Below are 22,544 nucleotides of genomic sequence, written 5' to 3'. Positions count from 1 at the left end.
TGTATGACCTTATTTCTCTTAGAATAGCTCATCCATAATACAGTCACTGTCCAAATATTTGTCCTAAAGAATCCCCCCTCCCCCCCTCTCTGTCTTTCTTTCTTCTCCTAGTGCGGACAAGATGCATCTGACGCTGACAGAGCTGTGTTCCTCCTACAGCCTCTGCAGTGACTTTGTTGTCTTCGACCACATCGTCGTTCCCACAGAGTTCCTAATTTCCCATCTGGAGACGCGCCTCTCTGAGTATGCTGAGTGGGGATGGGGGGGAATTCTAATATATTTATATACTGTACATGTACAAATGAGGATGATGTGATGAGTCCTCATGACGCATAAAAAGTCCCAGAGGTGACATTTGCGATCTTTACTTCCCCTATCTCATGTGCAGCAGAAGCATTTTTAATGTTACATCAGTTATATTGTTCTCGTCACTCCATAAACAATTCCTGTCAGAAATATGCTAATTATGGACATGGGTGCCAGCTTTCATTGTGAAAGAAACACATTGTCCATGTAATATTGATTTTCTCTGCCAGTGCGTAAATCTGATGTATAATTTAATTCTCAGTGTAGTTACATATTGTAGTCATTTCCCTGTCTATGTCCACTCTTGAATTCTGAAATGGTAACTGTCCAATAGGCTGACCCCCCTGCTGAACTTGGTCTGTAAAATTGACCAGGATGTGACGGAGCTCAGGGAAAACTCAAAGGCATATCAAGCTGCATTTTTTTCAAAATTGTCACCCACAGATTTGCACACAGTTTTTGTTCTCCTCCTGACAGTAAGAGAATCATTAGGAGCTTCTCTTTTATTAGGTGTCACCTCCATCATTATAATGAGCCCTGCTTTTCGATCAGTTACCTCTGTGTCAGGCTGTGCTGCACCCACTTAAAAACCTGAGAAGAGATCCATCAAGTCACTCCCTTGCTCTGTGTCATTTCAGTTCCAACTGTTATTTAGATTAGGGATTGGTACCAGGGCAACCTAGTGTTTCCGTGTATATGCTCTGCTTAGTCTCCCTGTCTTAGCTGATGATTATCTCCCCTGTCACCCTAAAATTAGCACCCTTGAGTCACAGCGTGCTCGCAGTGATTGGTCCTTCCTTGGCAAACATTGTAAATACACTCTAAGTCAGGAAGGGGGACAGAGGGAACATTAAGGGCCCTGTCAAAAAATAAATACAATTGCAGAAAAGACCTGGAGCGGTGAATGGGCTGACCTCAGGAGAGTATAGTACCATGCCACCATGGCTCGTTTAACCCGTTTAAATGTCCCATCTGTCAGCCCTCAGCCGACTACGTCCTGGAGATAAGTGACGTTGGTTAAACATGTTTCTCCAGGATCATCGTGAGAATGGCAAATTACAACCAGACCACCCAGGAGATAGCCCGGCCCTCGGACCTCCTGGCGGCGTTGAGAGCCTATACAGCCAGCCTGCACTGCCTCTCCAGCTACATCAATGTGGACATCACCCGGCTGGTGAAGAATGTCCTGCTGCAGCAAACACAGCCCCTGGACTCACGTGGAGGGCAGACCATTACCACTGTCTTCACTACCTGGTGTGTGTACAGAATGAGCTATCTACTCTATGCTGCAAGTGCCTAAAAGATTCCACACATCCACATATGTATAAAGCTTCATTGTCATATAACAAAACAGGAAGTGTCGTGCATGCAAGTTCCTCTCGCTCTGCTTTGTTTTCTATCTCTCTCATCTCTCTTCTTTGTTTCTGACTTTATCTCAGAGTTAAGCCTGAGCTAATGTTGTCTTGTCTGTTTCTTTCTGCACCTCAGGTACCTAGAGAGTCTCTTGCGTCAGGCCAGCAACTCCCTCATCGTTCACTGTCCCACGATGCACTGCTTCATCAACACCGCTACTGACAACGAGCCAAGTTTCAGAGCAGAGGAGTTTTCGGATATATCAGGTCGGGCCCCAGAGCCAAATTATTGTATTTTAATCCCTATCATCCATCATAATGTCAATGTGAATCTCATGGTACATCGTTCATTACATCTGGATGAATAATCATAACTCTATTTAAAAAGTTAGCATTTTTACTTTGGCACCTTCTTTAATATCAACTCTGACTTTTATTGCATATTGTGTCGTAGGACAAAGTAATTCAGATGACAGTCATCAGTGACATACAGAGCTAGTACCAACAGAAACAACTGTGAACTTGTTTAATTTTTCTTTACGTCATACAGATGGAGCTGAAGTGTTATTGCTCAAAAGGGATGAGGACCTTGTTATTGTGGTGTTTTTTCGGTCATGCTGCCTGTGATACAGTTTATTTTGACATTGCCTGGCTAATGTAAAGTTCAGTTCTATTTCAGCATGACTTGTCACTCCTCCACAAAGCCTCCTGTTTTGCCTCCACACTGCCTTGTAGGAGGAGTGGACCTCATTATAGCTGTATCAAGGCTTCTATTCACTCCACTCCAGCTATTGCAAACAAAAATAGAGATGCTAACATAATGCTACCTTGGAGACCACTACACCTCAATAGACGCCCCCGCACAATGTCATCATTGTTGCCTATATTTACTCCGTAGTGAGGTATCTGCGTGCCTCACATTGACTCACTGGCCAATCCATTAACCACCTCCAATGTTAACAACACGTCCTTTCCATTTCAATGTTTTCAACATCCTCCGAGGGCCGTACAAATGATTGACCTCTGCTTAAAAATACTAATCACAGCCCATTCATTTCACCTTTCTTTCATGCTGTACAAAGAAAGAGCAACCTTTTAATCCAGATATCTTACATGACTCGCACATGCATGCACGTGCACGGTTGTGGCATGACCACCAACACAGAAAGATATGGACACAAGATGTGTGCAAATGTAAATTTAGTTTCCTATTCATGTGGACATGAAGATGTTTGCACTTTGAGAGCAACATGAAGAGATCTATGGATACATTTCTCAACACCCATATGAAACAGAACTGGAAGCAGATTTATTTTTCTTTATGGATATTTTACAAATCACTCCCCTTTCAAACTGTATTCTTGTTTATTAATAACAACTTTTTGTTACCGTGATATAGTATTTTATACCTGTTTACTTTATTCTCTATTATTCAACTATATGATCATATAAAGATGTGCCTTTACCTCACTGGTTGTAGAAAAAGCTTCTTATATTTGTTAGCATAGCTAGCTAACCAGATGCTAATAACAACAAAGTTATTGACTGTATGATCAGTATGACAGATGAACAGATCGACACTAGGCTTACAACTAAAGACACAGCCACGCAAAAACTGCGGCATGTGTACGGTTCCTTATGGGTACTGCAATTTTTGGAAGTGCAGGAGTGGAGCGGCGTTCTGGTGCTCTCCGTCAGAACTGCACCCCTGTCAGACGAGACATATACCACGTGATGACACGTTAAGGCTTGTGTTGTGTTCAAGGACCCTGACCTTGGCCAGGAAAAACAGGCACTCGCTTGTTTAATTTTTTTGCGGTCTAGATTTCTTTAATTTTTTTCTTTTTTGCGTGTGTTTATAAATTACCTCGAGGGCCGCACCAAATTGTCTCGCCGCAGGTTCCCCACCCCTGAGCTACACAGATCTCATTTAATCTTTCTTATTTGTGTCCATGGTAGAGAGTCAAGCTTTGTGTTAGACTCCTGTAAAACACCACTGCGGTAACAATATGCCTCCACCTAAGCTTGTTCCTGTTGTTTGTTTTTGTAAACATGTTTGGCTGCTTGACATCAATTTAACAGTCTGTTCTTTCTCCCTTTAATCATGATCCTAAATTACTCGTATCACCTTGTGAACAGAGTTACAGTCCCTGGCGGAGCTAATTGGTCCGTACGGTCTGAAGTTTCTGAGTGAGAACCTGATGTGGCACATCACCTCTCAAGTCAGTGAGCTGAAGGTACGTTACAGTGTGATGTTATGAGCTCATTAAGGATGTCGATCAATTACCTGCTGAATTATGAGTATTACTTGTCTTTAGAAATATACTTGTTTTGCCCTTCAAAGGCAGAGAACAGTAGAGTTGGAAGCAGTGTAGAGGAGAAAAACACGTTTTAAAAAACTAATATAATTAACTATCCATAAATGAAATAAAGTTCAGTTTAGTTGTTTCTATTTATCTCTTATTAATGTTTACACTGGAATAAATATAATTTTTTTATATACAATTGGATAGATTTAAAACAGACAACTGAAAACTGTAATATATAGACAACAACTAGAGAGAAATGTGTAAGTTAACTTAGTTTAAGCTGATGCTAGCTGAGGCTTTTTAACCAGCTAGCCTTTGGTGTTGTTAGCTCTATTTCCTTAGCTATCGAGGCTGTTTGTATGTAGAGAATACAGGAGATCCAGGCTGATGAAGTCAAGCCAGAGTACAGTTAGTATGGTTTTTTAACTCTGTCTGGTAGCAAATTGCAATTCATATTTGTTATGCTTATAATGTTAACCACCTGTGTCAAAAGTCAGATTCAAGTCTTACCTCAATAATGACTGGATGTGTTGCTACTGTGTTTACTATAGTCAGATTCATGAGCTATAATTAATTTATAAATCATAATGGTTTCCTTTGAGATACATTTAATTTAATTATGATTTTAAAATAAATTATTATAATGTACACAATTACTAATTTTGCAGGGAATTAGTGCTTCAAAACGACGCTTTGTCTTGGCAAACCTGTACACCTCTTCTAAAGCAGTTCTCACTGCTGTACTGCGTCAGGCTCCACACTTTTACACCTAAGATTGAAGTGAGGAGCTCTGAACTTACCGAGAGGCAGATCTGTCACAGCTAAGGCCTCTGTCCATCATAATTCCCACCTGAAGGGGGTTTGTTTCACTTTGTTCTCCCCTGTGTTAGAAACTGGTGAGAGAGAATATGGACGTCTTGGTACAGATGAGGAACAACTTCGATAAGCCAGAGGAAATGGCTAATCTTAAGAAGAGGCTGACAGGTGAGAAGTGGATAGAGGGGTGGATGTGAAGGGAGAGGTATGGGGTTGAAAAGAAAAGGAATTGATCAAAGTTGAAGGTCCTGTAAAGGCTGACAGAGATCACAAAGGAGGAAAGAAGCAGAGGAGTGCTGCAGATAAATCTCACTAAGCTGAAGTCCTTATTACATTACATTACATTGCATTTAGCTGACGCTTTTATCCAAAGCGACTTACAATAAGTACATTCGACCAGGAAAACACAACCTTGAAGAAAACAGAATCATATAGTACATCAGGTTTCATAGAGCCAAACATTTCAAGTGCTACTCAACTGGCTATAGATAAGCCAGTCCTTTATTAGTATATAAGTGCTCTGTTAGCAGTTCTTAGTTAGTAATTCTATCGCTCGAGGTGGAGTCGAAAGAGATGAGTTTTCAGTCTGCGCCGGAAGGTGTGTAAGCTGTCTGCTGTCCTGATGTCAATGGGGAGCTCATTCCACCATTTTGGAGCCAGGATAGCAAACCCACGTGTTTTTGCTGATGGGAACTTGGGTCCCCCTCGCAGCAAGGGTGCAGCGAGTCGTTTGGCTGATGCAGAGCGTTGAGCACACGCTGGGGTATACAGTTTAACCATGTCCTGGACGTAGGAAGGGCCAGATCCATTTGCAGCATGGTACGCAAGTACCAGTGTCTTGAAGTGGATTCTAGCAGTTACCGGAAGCCAGTGGAGGGAGCGGAGGAGCGGCGTGGTGTGGGAAAATTTAGGAAGGTTGAAGACCAGACGAGCCGCTGCATTCTGGATGAGCTGCAGAGGTCGGATGGCACATGCAGGTAGACCAGCCAGGAGGGAGTTGCAGTAGTCTAGGTGTGAGATGACGAGAGCGTGTATCTGCAGCAACGGGTTGTAGCAGCGATGTTTGCAGTGAAGGACAGGTTGTTATCTAGGGTCACACCCAGATTCCTTGCAGTCTGAGTCGGGGAAACAACAGAGGTGCCGATGTTGATTGTCAGGTCAAGAGTGGGACAATCTTTTCCCGGAAGAAAAAGCAGTTCAGTTTTGTCAAGGTTGAGCTTGAGGTGATGAGCAGACATCCACTGAGAGATGTCATGTCTATACTTACTCACGTAAAGGAAAACATACTGCAGGACCCTGTTCTCTGTCAATCACTTATAATCCATCATAGAAGAATGTAAAGCTCAAACAGTCAGATGCAGGACAAACAGACTAAATCAATTTTGTTTTACACTCTAAAAACAAATGCCTTGGCTCAACAAAGAAAATCAACACAACAGTTTGCATCGATGTTTATTCAGTTAAGACAACTTCTAATGAAATTGTCTTAAAGGGAAATGGAAACACTTTTCAAACTGCTTTCCATGCGACAATATTCCCATTAGGAAATGTATTTATCTAGTCTATTTCCAATGTAAACGATCGAGATACGCACATTTATTTTTTGAAATACGCGCCTAATGACCTTGGGCGCTTCCATCGATCCGGGACTTTCCCAGTGACGTCATTGTGTGGGTACGGCTTCCTGGGCCAAAGCTCAATACAGCTGCAAACAACATGGCGTGCAATGCACCAGTGGTTTCCAACAAAAGAAAACGGTCGTCGTCAGGAGCGTATTGTATTGCCCCAGGTTGCATAAATGGTTTTTATACAAAGAAGGAAGAAGTACATTTCCATAGGCTGCCACTAAAAGATGAGAAGCTGCTCAAAGCATGGGTTATTTCCATGAAACGGTCCGATCCTCCGCTGAATCAGTACGCACGTGTGTGCAGCGAACACTTTACAAATGACGATTATGTCCACAAAATGAGGTTTGATGAGTCTGCCTGGTTCAATACAAAACATCGGATTTGAAGCCAGGATCTGTTCCCACAATATTCGATTTCTCATCGTATGCAGTCGGGAACACCGACCGTCCCAGCACGTCGGCCACGCAAGACAATGACACCAGTGTCAACAAACGTGAAGTTCGAGCCACCAAACGAGTTGCTTCAGCTGCCGAGAGAGAGGTAAATATTGCAGCACTACCAGATTACTAGCTCACACATGTATTTACTGACACAGTGTGACCTTATTAATTTATGTATATATATATATATATATATATTATGTAATAATGTACTGGAACTGGTGGTATCCCACTCGGCGAGTTCAGAACCGTCGGTACTTTCGGCAGATTCCGGATCGTATGCCACTCTAGTATTAGACCGAATCGGTTCATAAGCATAGGCCATGGGATGCCTGGTAACTGTAGATGCTTCCACATCAATGTCATCTCCCGACGAATAGTCAAATTCATCGTTCAAAACGTTGATTTCATTGCAAAATTCCTCCATCGCTGCCATATCTGCCACGTTGTGTTGACTTCCGGTATGGATACCCGGAGCGAGGACCCACACAGTGACGTCACCATTTGGGACTCCCCTAATGGCAGCGGCCTGTTCCCGGAATTCCCCACCCGGCCGGCGGATAATTAATTTTCTTTTGGCGAGTAATATCATATACAATAAATATTACGATCAATATCCATTGTAAAATGAATAAACTACCGGAATATTATAGCTGTAATGGTGTTTCCTTTCCCCTTTAAAGCAACCAAGTTATTTGAGTTAGGGGAGAAGGCTTTTCCTCTACAATCAGAGGTGTTTTTAATTACCACTTACTTAATAATTGGTAGCATAAACACAAGTTTTGAAGTTGATTACTCAAAAGATTAAGTTGTTCCGACTAGTTTTACCACATGATTTAAAAGGAATTTTAAGTTGTACGTACTTAATTACCATCATTGTGAAAACACGTTTTTAAGTTGACAACCATTTATAAATGAAGTTGCTCCAAATATATTGTATTCAATAGTTTTTTTTCTTAGATTTTTCATGTTTTTGCCTTTAAAGAAAGAAATGAATTGATTCCACAACAAAATTATTAGGCAATTCACTTTTATTTTGAACTGCAGTTGTTTATTTCAACACCTGATGTTTCAATCAGGAGAGAATTCATTTAGTTTGAACATTTATGGACACATGCCATACTGTATGATAAGGTGCATGAACACCTGAAATCACAGCTGACTGCAGGAGAGAGGAGAACCATTTTATAGTTTGGCTGCAGCACGTTGATTGGCTGCTGGAGAATGAGGTGAAATGTAATAGGTTAAAGAGAACGCCGAGCTGATTATATGCAGCTGCGGAGTGAATGTATATACACCCAGTCTTCCTGAAAGAACTTGCGCTGAGCTTAATTTAAATCTTGAAAAAAAGGATAAATAACACAAATTTAAATTGCCGCACAAATAATAAATAAACACATTAGCCATATTACCATGGGACATGGGGACACAGCAAATACATGCTGCCATCACATCGAAGTTAGAGGCCTTTGCATATTTAAAACCAGTGCCAAATATGTAAAATCTGTAAAGTTGTTGTAAAACTACAGAAACAAACTCTCAATGGCCACCAATCTGCAGATCACACACATACATTTTACAAAAGATGTAACAAAGATGTTTACACTGCCGACAGTCATTATTTCAAACAGTATTAACACATTTAAAGCAGAATGCTTGCTCATTCATTTGGCTGCCATCGTATGGTCAGATCCTGGGTGGACCGGTCACTGATGAAGGCGATATTCATGTCCTTTTGAAGCACATTAAATAATAGGTTAGCGCATAAGAGATAATGAATTATGTAATTGCATACTATTTAAACTGTCACTCTTAGCTAATTCAGAGCCATTATTACCAGCTGCTAAAGCAACGCTGGTATTGTTTTCACCTATTGAGTCTGCATGTGTGTGTCGTCATGGCAACGTGGTCCTGAAGACACACAGAGGTGCTTTTGAGTACTTTGCCTAGTGTTTAAATGCATGTGGACAGATTTAGTAGATACGTTTTGGTGTACCTTCTCATCTTTTTTGCAGGTTCCATACAATATTTGAACTGGTTAAGTGAGAGCAGAAGCCACTTTTCAAATGTTACACAATCCTTTTCCCATGCCATTGCTGTCAACACCTATCCATGCTGAACGTTGCTAAGATATTATTGATTGGGGTGTGGCCAAAAGTGCAATATGCTTCAAAATGTAACTGACAGAGAGCAGTGCTTTTGTCCTGTGCTTTTACACTGTGCCCATGGATTTTATTTTATTTCAAGATTTTTAAATACGTCGCTAAACTCCTTGAAAAGGTCCTCTTCCTTTTCTCCAAGGTACACGACAAGGCAGCGGATGGCTATAGTTCTCTGCGTACTTCAATTGTATTGTGCTATTTTTAAAAAAGGAAAAAAAGAGAAATTACCTAAATGAATATATTCTGAATGGGTGACTGCCAACAACTTGCATTTCAATGACAACTCTAAATAACGATCCTACCTCTCAAGAAGCATGTCCTTGATTTGCTTCACGAGATTCATTTAGAATAAAAAGCGATATCACAATAGTAACCAAAGTATTTTTACTCTCACAGTAGCCTCTACTACTTTGTATCCTCTCACAGAACTATTCACAGTTCAAAGGCTGCTAATTTTGGTCAAACAGCAATTTGCCTATACAGTGCAACTACAAGGCTATCTACTGTATTTGAATGACAAAAGATGACACTCACCTTAAAATGTCCTTTGTATATTTCTATTTGTCATAACTGTGGGAACTTGTCCAGGCACGTTAAGTGGGAGTGGACTTGAAATCCTTAACTCAAGGTGTAGAACAATTAAGTTATCAAGCCAATTGCATTACTTACTACAACTTGAATTTTGTTTTAAGTCAATTAACGCAGAAATCAGACTTCGAATTACACACAATATTAAGTTGATGTAATTACCAACATTATTACGTCAACACAACTCATAAATTAATGTTTGCAACTTAACATGTTTATCTAAATCAATTAACTCACATTTTTTATCTCGCAACCATGCATTTAACCCTTGTGTTATGTTCACATTTCACACCCTTTGGTAATGTTCGGGTCAAATTGACCCGGGACATATTTCAGGGTTTAAAAAAAATACAGAATTAAATTCAACATACACAATTCCTTATATATATTGTCTTTAACTCATTCCCCAACAATATAAATGAAATATATGATTAGTTTTTGAAAATACTCTTTGCTAGATCAAATTTAACAATGGAAGTGTCCATCGTTTTTTGTGATACAAATGTAATTTATGTTAACAAAAATACACTGTAATAAAAACTAAGTTTACATTTTGCTCATGCTTTTCTAGGACTAATGTAAATGAAACATTTTTTCATTAATGTTTATTATTTTTAATCTGTCATATAATAATCAAAGCCCTGAAGGAAATAAAGCAATTTATCAGCAATTGGAACACAAGAACCACACATCCAAAAGTATTTGGCTGTGAAATATAGAGAGAATGAAACATCCATATAAATTACATAGAACAGATATAAACACAAAGCAAATAAAAACAATTAACAGTCACTATTCATAAAATACAGTATATCCGAAAAATATATTGATGAAGTGACGCTGCAGAACATCATGTGAGTCAATGGGCAAGTCCGTTTAGGAAACACATGATGTTCAGAACTTCTTCCTGTGTATAGCACAGATGTACTTGTTGCAGTTGCTGCATGTAGTCTGTGTCTTAGAGTCCTTTGAGGGTCCACAGACCTCACAGCTGGCTGTGGGGGTCTTCCAGAAGCTGACTGTGGGGGTCTTCTTGTGGCTGGCTGTGGGGGTCTTCCAGCAGCTGGCTCTGAGTCAAGTTCATCTTCCAATTTGCTGTCAAATTCTGAGTTTACCTCCACATTATCCTCATCTTCAGAAATGTCTTCCTGTTCCACTTCACCGTGTTCTTCTAATGCATTCCACTCACTCTCATCCATTATTAGCTCCAAGGCTCACTGAGCAGAAAATGTAAAATGTTTATACATTTCTGGAATATCTAAAATGTTTATAATGTTCTAGGATAGTTTTGTGTACACACTACAAAGGGTAAAGATGAAGGGAAAACAGGATCAAACAGCTTCTCTATGCATACAAGTGTGTGTGTGTGTGTGTGTGTGTGTGTGTGTGTGTGTGTGTGTGTGTGTGTGTGTGTGTGTGTGTGTGTGGGGGGGGGGGGTGTGCGTGTGTGTGTGTGTGCGTGTGTGTGTGTGTGTGTGTGTGTGTGTGTGTGTGTGTGTGTGTGTGTGTGTGTGTGTGTGTGTGCGTGTGTGTGTGTGTGTGTCTTTAGTTTGTGTGTTTCTGTGTGTTTTTCTCTGTCTGTCTGTCCTGGTATTGTATCCGGGTCAGATTGACCCGAACCTCTTATGAAGAACATAAATGCGGGTGGGCATTTTTTCATAAGTGGAAAAAAATAAAAACAATTCCACATGTCCTTCACTATAAATAAGCCCCGGCCATTGAGTTTCAGGTTGAATGAAAATATCCTTATATATTTTTGTATTCATTGAAAATGGAAATCGACCCGAACACCACACAAGGGTTAATTAAGTGGAGGTGAAAGGTCGCCTGAATTCGTTTTTAGAGTGTAGGAGAAAATGGGTTTTACCCAATTGATTTATATCAAGTCTCTAAGTGCTCCTCTAGGCTGAAGAAATACATTTACAGGGCCTGAACTTTCACATTATACTATTTTTATTTAGTCTTAGAAACAGTGGATGAGGAAGGCAGACCCGGAAACATCCACATTGCTGAAACTAAATATATATATATATATATATATCTAAAAGAAGTGTCTATGATTTTCTCCTCATTTTAAGTCCTTCAAGTGTCTACTGTAGATCTCTTGGTGGAAAAACCTCATAATATTTATATATATATATATATAAATATATATAAATTACTATTACTCGGTCATCTTTACTACACTCTAAAAACGAAATTCAGGCGACCTTTCACCTCCACTTAATTAAATGCATGGTTGCAAGATAGAAATGTGAGTTAATTGATTTAGATAAACATTTTGAGATGCAAACATTAATTTATGAGTTGTGTTACTATTGTGATATCGCTTTTTATTCTAAATGAATCTCGTGAAGCAAATCAAGGACATGCTTCTTGAGAGGTAGGATCGTTATTTAGAGTTGTCATTGAAATGCAAGTTGTTGGCAGTCACCCATTCAGAATATATTCAGGTAATTTCTCTTTTTTTCCTTTTTCAAAAATAGCACAATACAATTGAAGTACGCAGAGAACTATAGCCATCTGCTGCCTTGTCGTGTACCTTGGAGAAAAGGAAGAGAACCTTTTCAAGGAGTTTAGCGACGTAATTACAAATCTTGAAATAAAATAAAATCCATGGGCACAGTGTAACTGTGTAACTGTGTAAAATGTAACTGACAGAGAGCAGTGCTTTTGTCCTGTGTTTTTAACACAGGACAAAAGCACTGCTCTCTGTCAGTTACATTTTGAAGCATATTGCACTTTTGGCCACACCCCAATCAATAATATCTTAGCAACGTTCAGCATGGATAGGTGTTGACAGCAATGGCATGGGAAAAGGATTGTGTAACATTTGAAAAGTGGCTTCTGCTCTCACTTAACCAGTTCAAATATTGTATGGAACCTGCAAAAAAGATGAGAAGGTACACCAAAACGTATCTACTAAATCTGTCCACATGCATTTAAACACTAAGCAAAGTACTCAAAAGCACCTCTGTGTGTCTTCAGGACCACGTTGCCATGACGACACACACATGCAGACTCAATAGGTGAAAACAATACCAGCGTTGCTTTAGCAGCTGGTAATAATGACTCTGAATTAGCTAAGAGTGACAGTTTAAAAAGAATGCAATGAACTAATTCATTATCTCTTATGCGCTAACCTATTATTTAATGTGCTTCAAAAGGACATGAATATCGCCTTCATCAGTGACCGGTCCACCCAGGATCTGACCATACGATGGCAGCCAAATGAATGAGCAAGCATTCTGCATTAAATGTGTTAATACTGTTTGAAATAATGACTGTCTGCAGTGTAAACATCTTTGTTACATCTTTTGTAAAATGTATGTGTGTGATCTGCAGATTGGTGGCCATTGAGAGTTTGTTTCTGTAGTTTTACAACAACTTTACAGATTTTACATATTTGGCACTGGTTTTAATTAAATATGCAAAGGCCTCTAACTTCGTTGTGATGGCAGCATGTATTTGCTGTGTCCCCATGTCCCATGGTAATATGGCTAATGTGTTTATTTATTATTTGTGGGGCAATTTAAATTTGTGTTATTTATCTTTTTTTTCAAGATTTAAATGAAGCTCAGCGCAAGTTCTTTCAGGAAGACTGGGTGTATATACATTCACTCCGCAGCTGCATATAATCAGCTCATCACAGGCGTTCTCTTTAACCTATTACATTTCACCTCATTCTCCAGCAGCCAATCAACGTGTTGCAGCCAAACTATAAAATGGTTCTCCTCTCTCCTGCAGTCAGCTGTGATTTCAGGTGTTCATGCACCTTATCATATGGCATGTGTCAATACATTTTCAAACTAAATGAATTCTCTCCTGATTGAAACATCATGTGTTGAAATAAACAACAGCACAACTTTAAAGGCAAAAACATGTAAAAGCTAAGAAAAAAAACTATTGAAAACAATATATTTGGAGCAACTTAATTTATAAATGGTTGTCAACTTAAAAACGTGTGTTCACAATGATGGTAATTAAGTACATACAACTTAAAATGTCTTTTAAATCATACGGTAAAACTAGTCGGAACAACTTAATCTTTTGAGTAATCAACTTCAAAACTTGTGTTTATGCTACCAATTATTAAAGGTGGGGTAGGTAAGTTTGAGAAACCGGCTCGAGATCGCTAGAATTTGAAAATACACAACCGGAAAAAATCTGCCACTTCCTTACAGAGCCCCTCCTCCAACACACACGAACGCGCACATGACCAATGAGGGCACGAGATAAGTTTGTGCCCCGATGGAAGGCTGACAGGCAGGTAGGCCATCCAATCGGTTGTACTTTTTACAGTATTACGGCTTCTACAGATGACATTTTTTTATGGATTTTTTGTCAAAGCACTTAAGATATTTATTGCTATCGGGATGTTAAGAGCATTCCATGGAATATAACAAAAAGTGTATCTCGAGCCGGTTTCTGAAACTTACCTACCCCACCTTTAAGTAAGTGGTAATTAAAAACACGTCTGATTGTAGAGGAAAAGCCTTCTCCCCTGACTCAAATAACTTTGTTGCTTTAAGACAATTTCATTAGAAGTTGTCTTAACTCAATAAACATCGATGCAAACTGTTGCGTTGATTTTCTTTGTTGAGGCAAGGCATTTGTTTTTAGAGTGTAGAGTAGCTCTCTCATTTCTTTGAGCATGAATAAGAACTAATTGACGTGGAAATAACTATGTGAGCCGCCAGTCACTACAGATTGAACATATCATTAGTCCAGTCTACTTATTCATTATTACAAAAAAAACATCCATACAATAAGCAACAGTATAATACTGGAGCTCACAGATGTAATGCTTCACATCCATCAGCAAGCCTCTCATCTTTTGATATGCACTTCCACAGGTGGAGAGAACGTGCTGAAGAGGATGACCATCATCGGGGTGATCCTGTCCTTCAGATCCATGGCACAGGACTGTCTGAAAGAAGTAATAACAACCTTTCATGATGATATAAAAACTCTAAGATGGCTAAAGTATTGATGAAAATGTTTTCGTTTGTAACACCTGGAAATGGTTTTACAGTCTTTCCTTCATCAGGTATGAAGACATATATTTTCTTCATCTCAGAAATATATTGTGTCATGTAATCCTATGAACTAGGTCCTGAATAAGCACTGTCCGTACCTGATCGGGCCCATCGAGTGCCTGAGAGACTTCATCTCTCCTGAAACGGACATCAAGGTGAAACACAGCTTGTAACTGCAATATCAAAAAAAGCATCAATATGTTGAGATCCCACGGAGGACTGGAAGTGCAATAATCAAGCTTTCACTGTGCATGAATCATCCCATCACATTTATCAATAGCATGTAAACAGTTTATTTTCACAGGGCTGACATATTGTGGGAACATTTAGGTTGAAGACATATTGTATTGACATTCATCCTAATGTATTTCGTTAGAGACTTTGGGGAATGTACTGATTGCCCCCAGAGGTTAAGAATCTAGAATATACTGAAGCACAATAGACAGTGTGCAACATTAGATCTCAGAGTTGCATAGGAATATTTGTTTCTGTACTCTAGTACCAACCAAATTAAATTCCTTATCTCCCTTTGGAGCAATCCTTGTGACCATGACTCATGAACTCCCCCTCCCCTACGTACGTCTGGCCTCTGATTGAGGCATGACAGCCGGGGCCAGGATAACCCCAAAGACGTCAGCAGCCCCCTCATGTCTCCGTGAGAGAGACCCTGATGGCCGCTGCAGCGCTTCACTTTAAACCACATCAGTGGAAACATTGTGCCCAGACAGGCCAACCATTCATGCAACCAGACATAGGGCGAGATCAAAACCTGTGTGTCAGGAAAAAGGCACCCAATGCTGATTCAGTGTCATTACATATACAGTTTGTCACTTTTGTGGCTGCTACATTAAATCCACAACGCACATCCTACCGACCTTGTTTTATCAGCAATAAAAAGCAGCAAAACTAGGACAATTTAAATGATGCATTACTTTTTAATTGCACTTCATGTAAGAAGCTTCTGCACTTGATTTAATCCTTTGTGATCTTACAGGTGACTTTGAGTGTTTTCGAGCTGGCTTCTGCGGCAGGCTTTCCATGTGATATTGATCCTGCCCTGGTCACAGCCATCAGCAATATGCAGACAGGTAACACTCAGACTATTAGTGCCACTTCTGTAGACAGCTTGATCTAATGGCTTAGTCACCGGGAAGAGAGTGTTCTTTCATATTTGAATGTCTTCTTGGAAAACCCTGCAGATAACACGTCAGTTGATGAGGAGTACAAGCTGTCCTGTCTGCTGCTGGTGTACGTCGCCGTGTCCCTGCCTACCCTGGCCCTGGACCCCAACTCTTTCTACAGCCGAGAGCATGGAGGTGCATATCAATTCATTGACTTTCAGCTGCTACACACTGCTTTTGAGGCCTCAACACACTACTAATCGCTTCTTCTTCCAGCTATTACTCACCAGATAGGGTATAAAGAAGGTACTCCACCCTGAAACATTAGGCTTATAAGCATCTCTGTGCATCACACTTTCCAGTCCGTCTGACGTGGTCCCAAATATGTTGGTTAACGAGAAACACGTTTCTGTTGAGAGACTTTTGTTTACAGATAAGTTTGGCTGACGTGCATTGATACAGTTAGTCTTGGCATGTGGCCCTGGTGACCCTAACAGCTTGGCTCCAAGCCTGGACTGCAACATTAAGAGCAGCAAATAGCCAATATTTCTATCAAAGCACAGGATGGCGTTTGTCTCAGATCATTTTCTTTGTCTCTATTTTCTATTGGCGTGTCGGAAATAGATCTACCCTTTCAGCCTGAGGAAGTACGCTCAGTACACTTCCTCTTAAGTTTTACGGATCAGTACATTTCTCTAATTGTCTGGTCATGAAAACATCCTCTGCGTGGCTAAAGTTACAGGACCTGCCTTTTCTGTTCTTTTTATTTTTCAGTGTTGAATTTTGTGATTTTATTTTCTCAGGTCACAACAACAACATCCACTGTTTAGCTACTGCTATCAACCAGCTGGCTGCTGCCATGTTCACCGTCCAGAACAAGAACATAGAGCAGCACCTCAAAGAGTTTCTCCTGGTGAGCAGCAAACACTGTATTATGTTTCCTACCTTTTGCATTTTTAAAACGTCAATTGTTATGTTCTTGCTTCAAAAAATCAGTTTACTGTGGTTCATTGGTGTAAACAATTGACCTAAAGGTTTCAATTATGCTTATATGAATAAATACAAAAATAAAGAAATAAAGAAATAATACTTTTTCATGTGACATATTGGATCGTTTTCCCACTTGAGGCAAGTAGCACCAGGAAATGGTTTTAAATTGTTTCTGGGGCACATTAGCTTTCTCAGCACACTGCCAACCCTTGCTCCAGTTGAGTCCAACAGAGTGAAAACATTTCAATCGTTTGACCTTTTTTAACTTTGTGTTATTCCACAGCTGGCCTCCTCCACTCTGCTTCAGTTGGGACAAAATGTGGAAAGAATGGAGAGCAAAAACCGAGAGTCCGTCTACCTGCTCCTACATTTGGTAGGTTTGCCAGCACAATACTAATTGTGTTATTTAAATGTACAAGACGTAAGTGGGTTTACGCATTGACTAATGGGAAAACCTATGACCCTTCATTAAGAGGTGTTCTCTCTATAATAATCCATCCCCCCTTCTATAATGGCTTTTCCCTTATCTTTAAAGCATTAATAAATGAATAATTAACAATGAAGTCGTTAAGGACCACTCATAAACTCTATTGAGTTAATATGTTCAACTTAAAGTGGAAGTAAAATTACAAATTATTTGAAGGGTTTTTCCATATCCAGAATAGAAAGACCTCCGCTTACACTAAAGTAGAGAAAGTGCAAAACAAATTAAACAAACAAATCCTCATCAAATATTAAAGGATTTTTGTGTAATGCAATGTCATCACCATGCACATTTTGTTCATATTATTACAATAAATGTTTTTTGTATTGTCAACAAATCACAATGAAATACCAAAAACTGGCAATGAACTGGTTCTCACCAACAAGTATTGTCTGTTCAATGTTCTTCCCCTTAAAAATACATAATTTAGCCTCATTGTTGCACAAGGTCACATGTTCCTTCAAAATGATAACATGGGTGCTGTAGTTTGAGACAATCACACTTGCAATGTCCTCCTGCCTTAAATAAGGACACCAAATGCAAACTTATCGACCGCTAAAAATAGTCCCCATCAAAAACATTATTTTCTCCTGTGTGGGACATGTTCTCAATGCGCCTATCAGTATTAGTACAATTACTTACAAAACGGTATATTAGTGACCTAAAGAGTGAATGGGGTTGCTGCAGATATATTTATTTATTTTGTATTGGGTTTTGTTTTAACCCTTTAAACACTGCCCTTCTCAGATTGTGGAGGAGTCTCCGTTCTTGAGCCAGGACATGCTGGAGAGCTGCTTCCCGTATGTCCTGCTCAGAAACGCCTACAGAGAGGTGTACCGGAGCTTCATCGTCACTCTGGGCTGAGGATTTCTTTGATGTATTCTATATTTTTCCAAACTATATTTTAATATGCTTGCATATTTTGTTTTTATTGCCCTGAGTCTCTTTTTCATACACTTCTATGCATTTCCACCAAGTTAACCATAGCTTCCTGTGGTTTTGTGTTGTTTTACAAACTCTAGGCATGCTTTTATGGTGCTTATCTAATCTAATCTTATGTTGCTGTTTTAATATTTTAATTCAACTTTTTATATTTTATTTTATTTCCTTTTTATCACCACTGTAAAGTGTCTTTGAGGACCCGAAAAAGCGCTTAGAAATCAAATGTATTATTATTATTATTATTATCTGCCAGTATTGTTACAGTGGAGCGAAGGAAGCAGGTAGGACCCAAATGCAGATTAAAGTGAAAATAATTCCTTTATTTCAAGGCTATATATATATATATATATATATATATATATATACATATATATATACAGGCAGAACAGAACACTCACCGAGGACAAGCCAAATCACAAGACGAACCGACATTGAACACTGGGAGACAGTGGAATTTAAACACAGGGTAACTAGACACAGGTGGGAACAATCAGGGGTGGGGCCAACACTGATGAGCACAGGAGACACACAAGGAGTGACAGGTGAAAACAATCAGACAACTAGACACACCAGGGAACTAACGACGGGAGGAAAAACACAGGGAAAAGGACCAGACAATATACAAGGAGGAAAATACCCATAACCAGACATACAAAACTACAAACGTGACAAAACATGAGAATCCTGACAGAACCCCCCCCTCAAGGGACGGATTCCAGACGTCCCTAAAAAAAAACCCCCACAAAAGTCCAAAACCTCAAGCAGGGTGGGTGGAGGGGGTCCGGAGGAGGGACGCAAAACTAGGGCCACCAGGGTGGGTGGAGGGGGTCTGGAGGACGGGACTGAACTGACCGCCCAGGGGCACGGCAGAGGACCAGGAAGGGGTCTCGGGCGGACGGCCCGGGGGTAAGGCAGAGTCCAAAAAGGGGGATTCGGGCGGACGACACGGGGGCAAGGCAGAGGACCAGGAACGGGTCTCGGGCGGACGGCCCGGGGGTAAGGTAGAAGCCGAGAAGGTGGACTCGGGCGGACGGCCCGGGGGCAAGACAGAGTCCAAGGTGGGGGTTATGGAGGGGCGAAGGCCACCGCGGCCGGGAAAGTCAGGGGGCCGGGCTCGAGGGCGAAGGCCGTGACTCTCAGGGGACCAGGATTGAGGGTGAAGACTCCGGCTCTCAGAGGGCCGGGCTCGAGGGCGAAGACCGGACAGCTCCGGAGGCCGGGCAGGAACCGGAGGCCGGGCAGGAAAGCGCTGATGGGACAGCTCCGGAGACCGGGCAGGACCCGGTGTCGGCCGGACAGAAACCGGAGCCGGTCGGACAGGCTTCGGCAGGATCCCCCACGGAAGTGGACCAGGAGTTGGCAGGAACCCCGGCGAGACAGGTGATGGACATGGGGCTGGCAGGGCCCCCGGTAGAACCTCCAACGGCACGGGATATAGGGTTGGCAGGACCCCCGGCAGAGGAGTAGATGGCGGGACCTCCAACGACACAGGACACAGGGTTGGCAGGACCCCCGGCAGAAGAGTAGTCTGCGGGACCTCCAACGGGACAGGACATAGGGTTGGCAGGACCCCCGGCAGGGGAGTAGACGGCGGGACATCCAACGAGACCGGACCTGGGGTTGGCGGGACCCCCGGCAGGGGAGTGGACGGCGGGACCTCCAACGAGACCGGACCTGGGGTTGGTGGGACCCCCGGCAGGGGAGTGGACGGCGGGACCTCCAACGAGAAAGGAGAAGGAGCTGGCAGGCCCCCCGGCAGGGGAGTGGACGGCGGGACCTCCAACGGGACAGGACAAAGGGTTGGCAGGACCCCCGGCAGGAGAGTAGTCGGCGGGGCCTCCAACGGGACAGACATACGATTGGCAGGACCTCCGGCAGAGGAGTAGTCGACGGAGCCCCCAACGGGACAGGACCCGGAGTAGGGACCCGAGAGGAGACTCGAGAGGGGAACCAAGGGGGAACTCGAGAGGGGACTCGATAGGAGACTCGAGAGGAGACTCGAGAGGGGAACTAAGGGGGAACTCGAGAGGGGACTCGAGAGGGGACTCGAGAGGGGACTCGAGAGGAGACTCGAGAGGGGAACTAGAGGAGGGACTAGAGAAGGGACTAGAGAAGGGAAGTCGAGAGGGGACTCGCGAGGGGAACTAGAGGAGGGACGAGAAGAGGGACGAGAAGAGGGACTAAAGGAGGGACTAAAGGAGGGACTAGAGGAGGTAACTCGAGAAGTGACTAGAGGAGGGACTAGAGATGGGAACTCGAGAGGGGACTCGCGAGGGGACCTAGAGGAGGGACGAGAGGAGGGACTAGAGCAGGGACTAGAGCAGGGACTAGAGCAGGGACTAGAGGAGGGACTAAAGGAGGGACTAGAGGAGGGAACTCGAGAGGGGACTCCAGAGGGGACTCCAGAGGGGACTCCAGAGGGGACTCCAGAGGGGACTCCAGAGGGGACTCCAGAGGGGACTCCAGAGGGGACTCCAGAGGAAACTGGAGAGGGGACTGTGGCAGCTGGGGCCGGAAACCTGGCTGTAAGGTCCGGAGCGGAAGCCTGGACCCTGGCTGTGTAAGCCAGGTAATCCAGTATGGACGCAAAGCTGCGTGGGCCGGTACTGGAGCATTGAGGCATGGCTGCGAGCTTGGCTTTGCGCCTCCTTCTCTTAGCAGCCGCCTGTGGCATCAAAAAAGCTGAATCCACTGGGTCCATCTTTGGTCGGTTCGTAATGTTACGGTGGAGCGAAGGAAGCAGGTAGGACCCAAATGCAGATTAAAGTGAAAATAATTCCTTTATTTCAAGGCTATATATATATATATACAGGCAGAACAGAACACTCACCGAGGACAAGCCAAATCACAAGACGAACCGACATTGAACACTGGGAGACAGTGGAATTTAAACACAGGGTAACTAGACACAGGTGGGAACAATCAGGGGTGGGGCCAACACTGATGAGCACAGGAGACACACAAGGAGTGACAGGTGAAAACAATCAGACAACTAGACACACCAGGGAACTAACGACGGGAGGAAAAACACAGGGAAAAGGACCAGACAATATACAAGGAGGAAAATACCCATAACCAGACATACAAAACTACAAACGTGACAAAACATGAGAATCCTGACAAGTATTATACTATACATTTTCTGTAGTATTACTAAAATCAGCTTGAATAATTTAAATGCAAATCCGACACATGTTGATATATCACTCTTTCATTTTACATACCAGTGCCATGACATAAAGTTAAATAAAGATGTATCATTATTTTAATAAGTTGCTGTAAAGCATGTGTTCTTACAAATATTCCACCAATAAACATGATGATATGATATTCGATTTCTTTCTGTTGTATATATCGAAACAAGTTTTTCTCATCTTTTTCCAGTCCATCCTCCCCCCTCCCAGGCTTTATCCTTGGATGAAAGTCATTTACTTCATGCTCAAATGTAATGATGCACTCAAGTTTATTTTATTTACAATGAGTACTGCACCTCTTCATGCTTTTCCTTCCGTCTCCTCCCTTCTCACCCTACAGTGTTCTGCAGCTATTGGTTGCCACACTGGGGATCTGGATGTTCACATCCGTTGGTGTGCTGTGCTGCGTGTGTGTGTGTGTGTGTGTGTGTGTGTGTGTGTGTGTGTGTGTGTGTGTGTGTGTGTGTGTGTGTGTGTGTGTGTGTGTGTGTGTGTGTGTGTGTGTGTGTGTGTGTGTGTGTGTGTGTGTGTGTTTAGGGCACCAGCGTCTAAGGCCGAGGGACTCAGACCTCTCACAAGAGGTTTGATTCCCACCACAGGCAACACTTACATGAATACGCAGTTGGACATTCATGAATAAATAAATGACAGATACTTAAAACAGCACATTACTAAATCACTTTATGCATAAACAGTATAAGTGTTCATGTTTATAAAAGGCTAAAGTCCCAGGGAAAAAACAGACGGGCCTAATAGCCTACATATTATCCAGGTAAAAATTAATAATGGTCAAAACTAAACAAATGATATCCAGTTTGTGGAGTTTTTTTTAAATGTATAATGACTGTTGTGTACCAAGGAAATAGCCACATATCAGTTGGGAGGTTTGCTCATTTTTATTTCATCATGCTGCCCATGTGCCCCCCCCCCGACATGTACACTGATGCTTCTTCTGAGATCTTTAATGCTGCTTTCATTTATTTTCTCTTTCAAAGATGTTTGCCTTCCTGCTTATTGCCTTATTGCCAGCATTTGACGTCACAGTTACTCTTTATTTTAGCCCCCCCCCCCTATTTAGACCAAATAGCCAGCATATATAAAAAAACTCAAATGTAGTTGTTAACGGATATAATTACATTCATCTCCTGTAGACACCCATACGTGGAGGCAAAC

At 41.8% G+C, this 22,544-nt stretch overlaps 1 protein-coding gene across 3 annotated transcripts in view; it reads left to right on the top strand.

The window, feature by feature from the left end:
• Positions 1 to 21,811, top strand: part of nckap1l (NCK associated protein 1 like) — a 36,199-nt gene extending 14,388 nt beyond the window's left edge. Inside the window, exons 20-33 of one of the 3 annotated variants that reach the window (XR_004552171.2) lie at positions 112 to 243; positions 1,342 to 1,560; positions 1,795 to 1,925; positions 3,798 to 3,895; positions 4,858 to 4,951; positions 14,458 to 14,540; positions 14,715 to 14,795; positions 15,635 to 15,728; positions 15,840 to 15,956; positions 16,565 to 16,674; positions 17,035 to 17,124; positions 17,983 to 18,112; positions 21,562 to 21,622; positions 21,712 to 21,796. Coding sequence is in view for 2 of the 3 variants with exons in the window: in XM_034083160.2 (XP_033939051.1) it covers positions 112 to 243; positions 1,342 to 1,560; positions 1,795 to 1,925; positions 3,798 to 3,895; positions 4,858 to 4,951; positions 14,458 to 14,540; positions 14,715 to 14,795; positions 15,635 to 15,728; positions 15,840 to 15,956; positions 16,565 to 16,674; positions 17,035 to 17,124; positions 17,983 to 18,099 (1,366 nt within the window). In the remaining variant the exon portion in view is untranslated. Of the gene's footprint in view, positions 1 to 111; positions 244 to 1,341; positions 1,561 to 1,794; positions 1,926 to 3,797; positions 3,896 to 4,857; positions 4,952 to 14,457; positions 14,541 to 14,714; positions 14,796 to 15,634; positions 15,729 to 15,839; positions 15,957 to 16,564; positions 16,675 to 17,034; positions 17,125 to 17,982; positions 18,500 to 21,561; positions 21,623 to 21,711 lie in introns of those variants that run through there. The other 2 variants (XM_034083160.2, XM_034083159.2) reach the window with 2 other exon arrangements.
• The last annotated feature ends 733 nt before the right edge of the window (positions 21,812 to 22,544 follow it).

Source organism: Pseudochaenichthys georgianus, chromosome 5 (assembly GCF_902827115.2).
Source record: "Pseudochaenichthys georgianus chromosome 5, fPseGeo1.2, whole genome shotgun sequence".
Classification (NCBI taxonomy): Eukaryota; Metazoa; Chordata; class Actinopteri; order Perciformes; family Channichthyidae; genus Pseudochaenichthys; species Pseudochaenichthys georgianus.
This window is presented reverse-complemented; position numbering and strand designations above follow the sequence as displayed.